This window comes from Penicillium cataractarum (assembly GCF_028827025.1).
Source record: "Penicillium cataractarum strain IBT 29864 chromosome Unknown utg000002l, whole genome shotgun sequence".
Taxonomy (NCBI): Eukaryota; Fungi; Ascomycota; class Eurotiomycetes; order Eurotiales; family Aspergillaceae; genus Penicillium; species Penicillium cataractarum.
This window is the reverse complement of record NW_026622738.1, coordinates 2,772,710-2,785,253: the sequence shown is the minus strand read 5'-3', so window position 1 is coordinate 2,785,253 and position 12,544 is coordinate 2,772,710. Positions and strand designations below refer to the sequence as shown.

At 49.3% G+C, this 12,544-nt stretch overlaps 6 protein-coding genes across 6 annotated transcripts; 2 read left to right on the top strand and 4 right to left on the bottom strand.

Annotated features, from left to right (window-relative positions):
* Positions 1-1,746: 1,746 nt before the first annotated feature.
* N7496_003084 (uncharacterized protein) lies at positions 1,747-2,708 on the bottom strand (the record flags this gene model as incomplete). Its single annotated transcript, XM_056696015.1, has 4 exons — positions 1,747-2,141; positions 2,250-2,273; positions 2,372-2,435; positions 2,637-2,708. 4 exons carry the CDS (start codon positions 2,706-2,708, stop codon positions 1,747-1,749), a joined length of 555 nt encoding a protein of 184 aa, XP_056558227.1.
* Positions 2,709-4,124: 1,416 nt separating this feature from the next.
* Positions 4,125-5,890, top strand: N7496_003083 (sugar porter family MFS transporter; the record flags this gene model as incomplete). The annotated part of the gene is made up of 5 exons (XM_056696014.1): positions 4,125-4,151; positions 4,204-4,451; positions 4,509-4,574; positions 4,647-5,325; positions 5,375-5,890. 5 exons carry the CDS (start codon positions 4,125-4,127, stop codon positions 5,888-5,890), a joined length of 1,536 nt encoding a protein of 511 aa, XP_056558226.1.
* Positions 5,891-6,199: 309 nt separating this feature from the next.
* On the bottom strand, positions 6,200-7,047 carry N7496_003082 (uncharacterized protein; the record flags this gene model as incomplete). Its single annotated transcript, XM_056696013.1, has 3 exons — positions 6,200-6,408; positions 6,466-6,906; positions 6,960-7,047. 3 exons carry the CDS (start codon positions 7,045-7,047, stop codon positions 6,200-6,202), a joined length of 738 nt encoding a protein of 245 aa, XP_056558225.1.
* A 379-nt stretch (positions 7,048-7,426) lies between these two features.
* On the top strand, positions 7,427-8,453 carry N7496_003081 (class I SAM-dependent methyltransferase; the record flags this gene model as incomplete). Its single annotated transcript, XM_056696012.1, has 2 exons — positions 7,427-7,610; positions 7,693-8,453. The coding sequence occupies 2 exons, from the start codon at positions 7,427-7,429 to the stop codon at positions 8,451-8,453; spliced, it is 945 nt and encodes a 314-aa protein (XP_056558224.1).
* Positions 8,454-8,893: 440 nt separating this feature from the next.
* N7496_003080 (Arabinose 5-phosphate isomerase KdsD) lies at positions 8,894-10,319 on the bottom strand (the record flags this gene model as incomplete). The annotated part of the gene is made up of 2 exons (XM_056696011.1): positions 8,894-9,838; positions 9,954-10,319. 2 exons carry the CDS (start codon positions 10,317-10,319, stop codon positions 8,894-8,896), a joined length of 1,311 nt encoding a protein of 436 aa, XP_056558223.1.
* A 1,185-nt stretch (positions 10,320-11,504) lies between these two features.
* On the bottom strand, positions 11,505-12,496 carry N7496_003079 (nicotinamide/nicotinic acid mononucleotide adenylyltransferase; the record flags this gene model as incomplete). Its single annotated transcript, XM_056696010.1, has 3 exons — positions 11,505-11,774; positions 11,836-12,109; positions 12,180-12,496. The coding sequence occupies 3 exons, from the start codon at positions 12,494-12,496 to the stop codon at positions 11,505-11,507; spliced, it is 861 nt and encodes a 286-aa protein (XP_056558222.1).
* Between the last annotated feature and the right edge of the window lie 48 nt (positions 12,497-12,544).

Below are 12,544 nucleotides of genomic sequence, written 5' to 3'. Positions count from 1 at the left end.
AAGCCGTTATGTATAAAGCAGTGATAGTTTAAAATTGTGAAACAAGAGCTAGGGAGAAGGCCCAGTTAGATACGCTTTAACCTCCTCTATTTCCAAAGATCTTTTAGGATATCTTTCCAAACATCTTTTCAGGCAGCCCTGCCCACAAGGTACATTCCCAATGAGGCCTGGTTTTACAGTGTCACGAGAGCCCTCTGTAGTGTCATGAGTATGATCTTTTGTTTATATACCCTAGGCGTTAGGCCCTTTATATTAAAAATGACCCATTACCTACCATCACTCGATCTAATCAAATTTTACTCTAGCTCACTCCCATTATACTTATTCATTTTTACCTCTTCACTAAAGTATAATGTCTCCTAAACCTGAAGCTAAGCGCCGCTACGATCTCGCTCGCGATGATAAATAACTAGAGGGTCACCTCCCTCCCTCTCCCGCTTTAACTTTATCTTATACCAACCGGTAAGAGCTAATCGACTTGCTTAGTATAGTCTACTTACTAATCTTTTATCGGTACAGATAGGACTAGTACGATAGAGAGACGAGTTCGTCTCTACGATGCAGTGGCTGATTCAGCCTGGCGTTTCCATGACATCTTTCCACCCATCGTTGTCGAAGATGTGGATAAAGAACACGGCGAATAGGCTATTGTGGCATTGCCCCACAGAAACTTGATCTTGGTCGATGTGTCCCGGACCCTTACACAGAGGTCTCTGAACCTTATCCGTGCACATGAGGATTAGTATGGCCTACGTCTGAACTTGCCCAGGATCTCTGTAAGTGAATATTCTTACTGGGCCTATGGACTCACTCTTATTTTCGCTCCTCTTAGTCTCAGATTCACAACATCCAAAAGTACAACCTCGTACATGGACAGACAGGTGTGCGTGGAATCGCCGCTTTCGATTCGAATTTCGAAGCATAGGAGAACGAAAAGGCTGCATTTACACGTTCGATCATGGAGTGGGTCTAGGCGGCGGAGCAGCAGGGTTATTCGGCTAGTGCTGAAGGGAGAAGGTGTTAAAGTAGGTCATAAAAGAGGCCATAAAAGAGGCCATAAAAGAGGCCATAAAAGAGGCCATAAAAGAGGCCATAAAAGAGGCCATAAAAGAGGCCATAAAAGAGGCCATAAAAGAGGCCATAAAAGAGGCCATAAAAGAGGCCATAAAAGAGGTGTTAAAAGAGGTGTTAAAAGAGGTGTTAAAAGAGGTGTTAAAAGAGGTGTTAAAAGAGGTGTTAAAAGAGGTGTTAAAAGAGGTGTTAAAAAGGAAAACTTGGCTTAGCATTTGCAAAGGTTCAAGTAATGGAATTGGGTATGATCAACCTGAATGCGCGTATTTTCGGCCCGTGTCCGCAGAAACATCTTCGGAAAACTTGGATAGGCATTTACAAAAACTTCATGCCAAGGTCATTGTGAGATCCAGAAAATGCAGAAAATCAGAGGTGTCGGTTGTGAAATTAAAGGCAAAAGACCGCCAGAATCCGTGCGTTTGTATTGCCAGGCAACGAGGACGAGATCAAGAGCGAGTCCATCACCATGTGCCTAGCAGGGCATACCACATGTGGCCTCGGTGGCAGAGCCAAACCGTATCGCCCACCTCAGGTATCAATCTCAGTTTTGCCAAAGTATGCAGTTGAATAGGTTCCAGGCCATCGTGGAAGAGTCTGTGCATGCATCTGCAATTTGGGTCGGTGTGTTGTGTTGAACACCGATCTCGTGGCTTTCCACTGTCCTTCCCATCCTCATCAGAGTTTCCTTCGCCGCACGGCCCTGCGGGGGACAGGGGCGCGAGATATTTGTGGATTCAACTTGTGAAGGTCTGTCTTCATGTAGAAGACAAACTGCATGAACTGCGTGGTGTTAATTTCGACCGGTGCATTCGCCATCTTCGATCGATGAAACATGTCTGGTGCCGATTTCATTAGCCGAGAAACATACCACAGTGTCACAACAGTCGGAAAGTCGCGCTCTGAAAACTTGGCAAGTGCATGGACTCGGAACTCCGCAGCAGGCTGGATTGAGAGAGCCTGGAGAAATTCTGGCGTATTGACCAAGTCCCAAAATTTGGACTTTAGATATGCCTTGATCAAATCGCGGGATCTCTGATATCCCGGAAGGTGGTAGTAGATGTCATGGACCTCTTGAACTCAGTCATGACCGAAATCCCCGGTCAAATTTGTCCAGGTATTCTGCATCTGGTTAATTTCATCCGTGGTGTATTGAATGACGATTTTCTCCGGCGTATTACCCGTGGACGGAGGCGCCATGATGACTAGAGTGTGAGTTAGCTGAAGCCCAAGCAGACATTCGGAAATCCCTGGCACGTGGAAAGATGAGAGAGAGAAGGAGATAGAAAAAGGACCAACTCACAGATGATAGGAGTCGAGGTAGGGAGGAGAAAAATCGGGTTCGAGTCGTTTGTCTCGAGGAGGAACTGCTGGTGTAGCTTTGTTATAGTTCAAGAGATTCGTAGAATTTCTCTTAAGGTTTTGTCATTGGAGAGTCTGCTGGTGTGATTTGGTCAGAGTTGAAGAGACGCGTTAAATATCTGTGGTTTTGTTATGGAAGTTGATGTGATGAGGAAGGAAAAAGAATTTGGGGACTTGAGGTAAGAGGGAAGGTGAAAAGAGCGTACCTGGTTTGGGTCTGCCCGATGGTATGAGTAGATGAAGATGAAGAGGAGAAATATACTTTTAAGACTAAACATTATTTGCATAAGTCTTATACTCTAAATATCCATAGAGAGTTTCTATAAGGTTGAGCCTCCTAAGTGAACTTCGAAAAGGTATTTTCAATCGGGCTTTGAAGATGATTCGATAAGCAATCCGAAATTGTATTATGGATGATGGTATCCCAGATACCAAGCACACAGGAGGCAGGGGAGAACGAAGTCAAATTGGTCTATCTAGGAGAGCAAGAGGATGAAGAGGAAAGGAGAAAAGAAAGAGCCTATATAGGGCAACGAATGTCTGGTCCTGGAGATAACCATCAAACGACGCAGGAGCAAACGGGGAAGACCCGGAGAGCCTCAAGGCAAATAAGGGGATTTCCTTACGAAGAATTTAAAAGGTATTTTGGCTAGACCGTCGCTAGATTCAGGCTAATGAACTGCTATAGTAACCTTGACATTTAATGTACCACTTTTGTTAGCATTCACTCTCTATTGTTATATACTATAACCGTCTACCTTTAAGCTGTACTGTGTGGGAAGAGAAAAAGAAACCCACTTCCAAATTTCGATCTTAAAGTTCCACGGCAAAAATCCCGATCTACCATATCTAGCTAGAGCTTTTCTACGGTCACGAGATTCTGGATTTTGAACTGCCGCTATACCTTATGCAGTATTAATGCAGCCGCTTACGGAGTATTGTGTAGTTTGTACATTAGAAGTGTCGGTATCCCGCTCGGCCTTGGCTCTTACGCCTCGCGCCTTCCGACGCCACATCTGTGACGCTAATAGGACAGACCTCATTGCCGCGTAAGCTATCCGATATCTCCTTTCGGAAGTATTGCCTGCCCAACGGACGGAAATTCGCGTTGTTTTCTGAGCGGAGAGGACCGCATGGTGTTCCCTGAGCTAGGCTGAACTGACACCCTCGATAGGATGGCGATCTGCCCCCACATCGTGCCATAGCACGTTATCCTATAAGTACAAGAATACCCACCACCAGCAGAGGAAAATATGAAGTGAACAAGTCTTATAGGAGTTGACGCCTCTTAGCCATGATCAGAGCCAAGTTTTTAGGCAATCTCGCTGCGCGAACGGGTTGATAGGTCACTGTGAATTGAACGCCGAGCGCCTTCAAGGCATTCGGTCGACCCACTTTGGCTCCACGCAATCGAATCTGGAGCTCCATCGCCTCCATAGCCCTGCACTAGGCCAACAACATTGGGGAAAACTCCTGCGGGGGAAGTAGTCCCTGGAATTCTTCCCCAGACAAAATTCCTCCAACAAGAAAGCGCCTGCCATCACGCTATGGCACCACAGCGGAGTGATAATCGAACGTGGAAAGTCTTATAAGATGGCATCTCCCGGGATTGAAATGCCTTGTCACGTTCGAGGTCCGGAAGGCCGCTTTTTCCAACTAGAATAATAGCAAGTCATCTATAATAACGCCTAATCATGGCGCTGTCCCCAAAGTGGTACCAGGTACGTCTCTAGCTTTCCGCCTCGGCACCAGCGGCTTTCTAAACATTTACAGTTTATGGTATGTGTGTTTGCCTCTCTGGGCTCCGTACTTTACGGTTACGATCTGGGCGTTATTGCCGAGGCTATTGCTAGTCCCTCGCTGGTCAACGCTTTCAATGTCGATTCTACGAAAAGTGGAGCTATCACGTCTGTGTTTACGGGAGGCGCCTTTTTCGGTGCTATTTTCGGGGGTCCACTAGGTGACTATGCTGGTCGAAAGATTACTATTCTCGTGGGAGCTGTTATTTTCTTGCTCGGGGGGTACGTGAACAAGATTCAATCCATTGATTTTCGGAGCAGACACACTAACAATACTAGTGGCCTTCAAACCGGCGCACAGAGCATCAATTTCCTGTATGCTGGACGGTCCATTGCTGGATTGGGGTGAGTTGGTCAAGACTTTTGGATCTCCGCGTATAAATATGAAATGCTAATAATATACCTGCAACCCTTTAGAGTCGGTATCCTGGTTATGATCGTCCCGCTCTACCAGGCAGAGTTGGCCCACCCGGATATTCGTGGTCGTATTACCTCTCTCCAGCAACTGATGCTGGGAGTTGGATCTCTAGTGGCTGCTTGGATCTCCTGGGGCACTTACATCAACTTCGCTGACGACGATTCACGTCAATGGCGTATCTCCCTTGGTATCCAGATGGTCCCTGCCGTCTTCCTCGCCGCTCTCATCTTGCTCTTCCCCGAATCGCCTCGCTGGTTGATTGACAATGGCCGACTCGACGAGGGACTGCAAACCCTGGCTCGCCTGCACTCGGGCGGCGATGTCGATGATCCCTGGGTACGGACCGAGTTCGATCAGATTCAAACTTCTATTGCGAACGAGCACGAGGCGGAGGCCAAGTCGTATACTGAGCTTTTCACCGATCCGTCGTGCTTCCGTCGCCTTTTCCTGGCCTGTTCGATCCAGGCCGCTTGCCAGATGACCGGTGTCAGTGCTATTCAGTACTTTAGCACTACTATTTTCAAGCAAATCGGTATTGCGACCAATGATACTCTCAAGTATCAGGGTATCAGCTCTATTATTGCTATTATCGCCCAGCTCTGCTGCTTGTTGTTCATTGACAAGACTGGTCGTCGTTGGCCGCAGATCATTGGAAACCTGGTCAACTGCGTGTTCTTCGTATGTCATCCATTCCCTTCCTGGAGTTTACCTTTGGCTGACCTTTTAGATCATTCCCACCATTTTGATTGCCAAGTTCCCCCCTGGAACTACCCACAACAATGCCGCCAGTTGGGCATTCATCGTCATGACATGGTGCTACAACTTCTCCTTCAGCTCGACCATTGGTCCACTGACCTGGGTTATCTGTTCCGAGATATTCGACACCAAGACTCGTTCCAAGGGTGTCTCCATCGCTACAATGGTTTCGTTCGCATTCAACACACTAATCGGTCAAATAACCACCGTCGCTATCGACCATATTGGCGGCTGGCGCTTCTACATTCTCTTCTGTGTCTGCAATTTCACCAATGCGATCTTCTTCTGGCTTATTCTGCCCGAGACTGCCAAGCTTCCATTGGAGGACATGAACGCTTTGTTCAAGACGGAGCCGTGGATTGTACCGGGAACTCAGAGTCGGAAGTTCAAGGAGCGAAAGCAAATGGGCAACAGTCTGCAGATTGCGGCAAGAACCAAGCAAGAGAATCTTGGCCTGGCCCATGAGGAGGAAGTCAGAGGTGTCTAGCTTCGTTGTTGTTGAGCCCGATCGACTGTGGCTCGTCTATGCTAGGGTGGTATGGCGATTTTGATTTTCAGAATGCCATACTATTAATGAAAGAAGACGGGTGGAACTCGAGTATCTTGAGTTTCGTCATAAATAATATGAATCTATCTGTGTCTATCTATTGTGGTATCAGTATAAGATCAAGCTGCCCTCTAGTTTTGTGTTGTGCCAATGAAACCACCAAGTCCATTCCATGCCAGCCTTTGATGCTCGAGATATCATGCCCATTGATAATCGAAGTACCTGCACTGTCTTCTTGAGACCACAAAATCATTCCTTGAGGTATTGGTCAAACCATGCCACAGCCTGGCTGAAAGCCTGCTCTTTAGCAAACTTCTGTCGAGGCTTCGACAAATCACAGCGAACCGAAAACCCATGCTCCACATCTGAGAACGTATTGATCTGATAAGCAACATCCAGGCTGTCCAAAATCTCCTCACTTTCGTGTCGTTTAGTAGTCGTGAAGATGATGTCTCGCACTAATTTGAAGCATTAGTCCCGGACAGATACAGATAGCTGACGATACCTAAACTCACCAGCAGCTGCGATACTGAGTGGCCCTTCAATACCCCTCAATTCATCCGGTTCAACCATCGTCGGATGCGCCGTGAACCCAACATCCAGCTTACCCGGCTTGAGATACCGACAGACATACTTCCCACCAAAGCAGTAGCCTACACCACCGATACGCTTGCAACCAAGGCTTTCACGCATCTCTTTGAGTACATTATCGATAATAGGATCTGTCTGCGGGGGCAAATGGTTTTGCACCCAATCCATGACGTTGAAGCCCTCTGGTCTGTTCAGCGGGACGGAGTCACCGTTGAATAGATCCGGCATGACGACAAAGTAGCCCTTGGCAGCGAATTGGTCTGCAATAAGTTGGGCATTGATGAATTTATGCCCAATCACGTCGGTCAAGATGAGGATAGCGTTTTCGGTGGATTTGCCCGGGGGGTATGCAAAGTATGTTGAGACTAGAGGGGGTTGTTAGATGTGGCTAGTGTGATTGTGGAAGTATCGGACGTACTATCGCCGATGTTTTTGATTTCGCCCTTGGCTTCACCTTCATGAAGGGAACCGGTGGTACAACAGTGAGAGAGCGAGTTCGAAGTCATTTTGTCGAAGGCTACAGGAATATATATTGTTATTCCCGGAGGGTTTTGTGTGCAAGTTGGGAACGTAAATCAGCTGGATCCGGTATATTATATAGTTATACTTTGGCGATGACGATGCTTGAATTCGACAACCGGGCATAAGCTTTTAATCTATCTAAATCCAACTAGATCCGTAAAGTCCGCAATGCCGTGAGCTTCTCTAGATTATCACAGCCTTGTCCTTCAACTACCATCCTTGTGCTGTGATTGGTTCAAACTGCCAGCGTCTGCAGGGAAAAGTGGGTCTCCGCGATCTCTCGCGAGGCCGAAAAGTTCCCAGCTCCGTTCCGATCATCGTACCTGGTTCCCAACTTTCCCTCCAATTCCTCCCAAACTCACCATGTCGACCCGCTCTGCCTGGCGAGCCTTGCACTACAGTGCTAAGCGCCGCACTTTCCAACCGGCCACTCCGTACCGCTGCTTCTCCTGCACCCGCCAGGCCTTCGACCAGGCTAAACCAGACCATGAGCGCATGACACACTTTGGCTTCACCAATGTGCCCGAATCCGAGAAGGAGTCGCGAGGTGAGATAAAAGTCCTAGCTTATGGCATTGCAAGTACCAATGCCACCGAATCGAACTCATCCTAACCCCCAACCACCATCAGTCGGCGCCGTCTTCAGCTCCGTCGCCTCCTCATACGATAACATGAACGACCTAATGTCCCTGGGCATCCACCGCCTCTGGAAAGACCACTTCGTGCGCTCCCTGAACCCAGGCACCCCCGTCGCCAACCGCCCAGCCAACGCCAAAGACCAAGGCTGGAACATCCTCGACATCGCCGGCGGGACCGGCGACATCGCCTTCCGCATGCTCGACCACGCAACCAACATCAACCACGACCTGGAAACCCGCGTCACAATCAGCGACATCAACGCCGACATGCTAGCCGAAGGCCGCAAGCGCTCCACCGCAACGCCCTACTACAACACGCCCCGTCTCTCCTTCGTCGAGGCCAACGCCGAACACATGCCCCATATCCCCGACGCCTCGATTGACCTGTACACCGTCGTTTTCGGAATTCGAAACTTCACGGATAAGCAGGCCGCATTGAACGAGGCGTTCCGCGTGCTTAAGCCTGGCGGTGTTTTTGCTTGTATGGAGTTTAGTAAGGTGGAGAATCCGGTGTTTGATGCTGTGTACAAGAGGTGGAATTTTAGTGCTATCCCCTTGATTGGGCAGGTTGTCGCTGGGGATCGGGATAGTTATCAATATCTCGTTGAGAGTATTGAGCGGTTCCCCAGCCAGGAGGAGTTCCGGGGTATGATTCAAAAGGCTGGGTTTATGATTCCTGGTAAGGGATATGAGAATCTGACTGGTGGTATTGCTGCTATTCACAAGGGTATCAAGCCGGTTACTCAGGTTTGAGTTGTGGGGTCGGCGTTGCTTGGAGAGGATGAGATTCGGAATTAGTGGGGGATAAGATCTTGCCCATCGGTAGGTGGAGATGGGATTGTATACTAGATTACGGCTTTTTCTGCAACAATTGTATTATTTTGATTATCCAATGTTACGAGATTTTGGAGAGCGATATGCTGAACCCTGTAAATCATGTAGCCCGTGGGTTATTTGGGGCGTTTTGAATGCAGTATATGAACTATTCACGAAAAAAAAAATATCAACAAGAAACCAAGTCTATGCGAGAGCCCATACTGGGCAGAAACAGGCGTAACATCGTCAACCCATGTGCATGGTATGTGCAGAGTGGGGAAATAAAGTAGATACGAGAAGAAAAGTAAGATATGTCCATGTATGGAAATACCCGTCATATCAAGCATATCACGTCAAATATGTCCAGCTCCAGATCTTTATCCACTCCAAAGATCCTCAGCCTCCATAACCCCAATGCAGCTATCCGGAGAAGCAATATCCTTCACGACGGCAATAACTGATATAGGATCTGGGCCATCTCGGGATGTGGAGACGAGACGACGCAGCTCGGCCAGTGGGGTGGATTCAGCCACCAGGAACCAATTCGCCCGAGATACGGATAGCGGTCGGCCAGAGTCTTGAGCCACGGCATCAGATACGAGCAGGTCGACATCCGTATGTCGTGAAAGAAGAGAGCGGATTCGTCGAGGCGGGACTAATTCTGAATCTGATAGGAAGACCCAGGACTTCGCGGTTGGATGTTGGATAGCTGTGAGGAGTATGTCCAGTAATCGTATATCGCTAGCAGGGGATTTCGAGGCTGTCGGGATTTGATCGAGAGGGACGAGCATGTCCAAGGGTATTAAACGATGCTCGGGAGGTTGTTGAAGAGTAAAAGGCGGGATAGACGAGCCGTTTGAGAAATCCTCCCAGGGCAATGAAATAGATGAAGAAGGAGAGTCAAAAGCCGTCGTCGACACCCCACTGGATGGTGTAGTCGACGGCGTCGCTCCAGCTGCTGCTGCCGCTGCTCCAATAGCACCTCCGGGGTGGTAACTACGGAAGACATCGGCAGGGCCACGTCCTGGATCAGTGTGCAATTTCCGTGCCGTAGCGATGGCCAAGGCGTCTCCCAGACACAGCGCTACCGTCGTCGATGATGTCGGGGCACTGACGCCCAGAGAAGCTTCCTCTTCCTCATGGATAGGCGCAGGTAAAAGAACTCCCATACCGAGGGGACCATGCAGAGAAAGTAAAGGACATGCATCGGGCTGAGTATGAGACGAGAGAGCGATGATAGGAACTGTGGTAGGAATATATGGGAGCAGACAGAGCAACTCCGGCGAGCGACCAGAGAACGAGATAAGAAGCATCGTATCGTTCTATCAACCCGTAAAGTCAGTACATAACCCATCCAATCGTCTTGCAATGCATTTCCCCAAATGTACGCAAATGCAACCCCATCAAAAGCAAACATCCGAGATGCAGGTGGCTTACCGGTCGAACCAATCCCAAATCCCCATGCAACGCCTCCGTCGGATGCAGGAAAGCACTGTAAATCCCCAAACTATTCATCGTAGCCTCGATCTTGCGTCCAATCTTCCCACTCTTGCCCACCCCACATACAACCAACTTGCCCGCTGCACGCACCGTATGCGCAATCAAGTCCACCGCGCGCGCAAGATCCTGCTGGGCCCGCGCATCGTTCTGATAAAGGTGTTCGAGGTGCGCTAGGGCCGCGCGCTCGGTGGACATGACATGGAGAGCTGTGGCAATCGCGGAGGCATCATTTTTGGAGGAGACTGAGGGGCTATCGAGGGGGTCGGGAGGGGTGAGCGGGCGCTGTGTCGCGTCGGAGGACATGGCGGGTGGTAAAATGAAGGAATCAAGGGCTGTGTACACCATGATCCTGTTCTCTTTTGTGAAGGGAGCTATCCTGGCTTGAGGATGGGGACGAGGTAATCAGAGAATTAAGCTCTTAATAACAACAAAAAAAGACCGCGTCCCTGTCCAAGCCTTCCAAGGACGGGGGGAGGAGGGGGACCAGGTTGCGGTCCGGGAAAATGTGGAGGGGCGATGGAGCAGATGCGTCGATTGCGGAAGATAACAGGCGGGATCGGGCGATCGTTTCAGCCGCTGTCACCTTTGAATTTCTGCGTTGGATATGGAGCTAGCTAGGGGTAATGTTTCCTGGTACGGATCCTTTGCTTATATCTAATTGGCTTTTTTCAATCTCAGATCTGGTTTTTAAGGACACTCGAGTTGCAGTTTTTTTTCGATCGGATCGGACAATTTGGCAGCCGCCATGCCGAGATGGTGTCATCACTCGAGCGAATCGCATATGGCTGATCGGTGCCGTTTCAAGTAAAACCGACACTCGGAGATAAGGCTACTGTATTGTAATCTATTAGCTTGCTCACTATTCCAGATCGTCTCCTACGGCCTAGATCTTGTATCCTAACCCAGTAAACATAAAAGTCTTGATATCTCGGTATTGCTGGTTCTTGGTTCTGGCGAATCTAAAGCCAGAGGATCGATCTATGACGCGTATGTACAACGGTGTATCGAAGAGACAGGACCAAACGGCAGCTATTTACATTTTCCCAGTAATGCTCTTGCAGACCTAGCCTGGTAAGTAGACAGCTATAGAGCTGCAAGCATAGCAAGGACCATCCCGTCGGGTGCCAGCCAGGTCGCAAAGAGCTAGAGCAGGTTAAAAGTGCAGAATCCCAGCCCAGTATGATGATAACGCCCAAAACTCCATAGAAAAAAAATCATTAATCGTCTCAACTCTGCTGCGCACCATGCTCTCAGTACTCGTCAAGAGAGTGCGATTCCACCCAGAGTCTGGCCCGCTCATTAAGGAGCTGCGACAGAAACTGCATGGTCTGAGTATTAGGCGGGGACCTTGCGGACAAGAGACATCGCAAGCGCAGGCAAGAGGAGCAGACAAGACGGGGTATCGTATCAAGGTCATGCTTTGCTCAAGGTGGAGGGTTTTCGTTCGTGGCGGTACAGCTAGTTTGTAGGGATGAATCCGAAACTGAATCACCCTGACTTGCCGGGCTCTTGCCTCTCCTTGCCCTTCTCATTCGAAGTGCCGTCATCCTCATATAGATGGTGCTGCTCGATATAATGGATGACGGGCACGGGGATAAGATAGCGAACGCTCATCTCACGGCGCAGGAAAAGTCGGATCTTGGTGCTGCTAACGTCATTTTGGATGAGCTGCTGGATAACGTGGATATTCTCCTTCCATGGCTGCAGACTCGCTAGAGCCTCGTCAATATCGGTTCCACTTCGCTCCACAATGAAGGACTAGCAAAATGTTAGAAAATCGAACAACATGCGAACGGCGCAAATCACGGGTTCAACGTACGCCATATTTGCCCAGGATGTGGTCCAAATCCTTCTGACTCCAAACACCGGGGGTAGACATGGTGTGGATCAGATCGGCACCGGCAAGCAGGGCAATTCGCACAGGCTTGCGGGTACCATCTCCAGCCTCGACACCTCCACGAACGGTGTTAATCTCGTGATCAAAGTGATCCAACACGACAGCAGTTGGCTGATATGCCTTCTGATTCGGTTCCCAAGTATCCACCATCAACCAATCCGAGGTTTGATCGACTGCCAATTGGCACATAGCAACACTAGCAGAAAGAAAAGAATACGTCAGCCGATTCATCTCCAACATCCATACATGCGAAAGAGCATAATTACCGATGCTCTGCACTGGCCAGACCAGCCTTACGATAGGCATCCGACACGGGCGACAAATAACCACCGATGAGTTCAAAGTCCGTGCTGAACTTGACGTAATCGGCAGCCATCTCGAACATGCGCAGATGCAGATATGTAATGGGCGAGAAAGAGCCGCAGGCCACGAGCAGCAGCGGGGTCTTCTCCGGGTCATTCATCTTGCCCTTGAGACGAAGTTCTGGAAAAACGTAGTCGCCCATGGGAGCCGGAGGGATGTGCGCAGGCTGCTGGTGCACATCGTCACTCTGCCCGCCGACCATTTCCGTCGTAATGGTCATCGTCGAAGGGCAGTTGGTTTTGGAGGGGAGGGAATGGAGGGTGGTGGT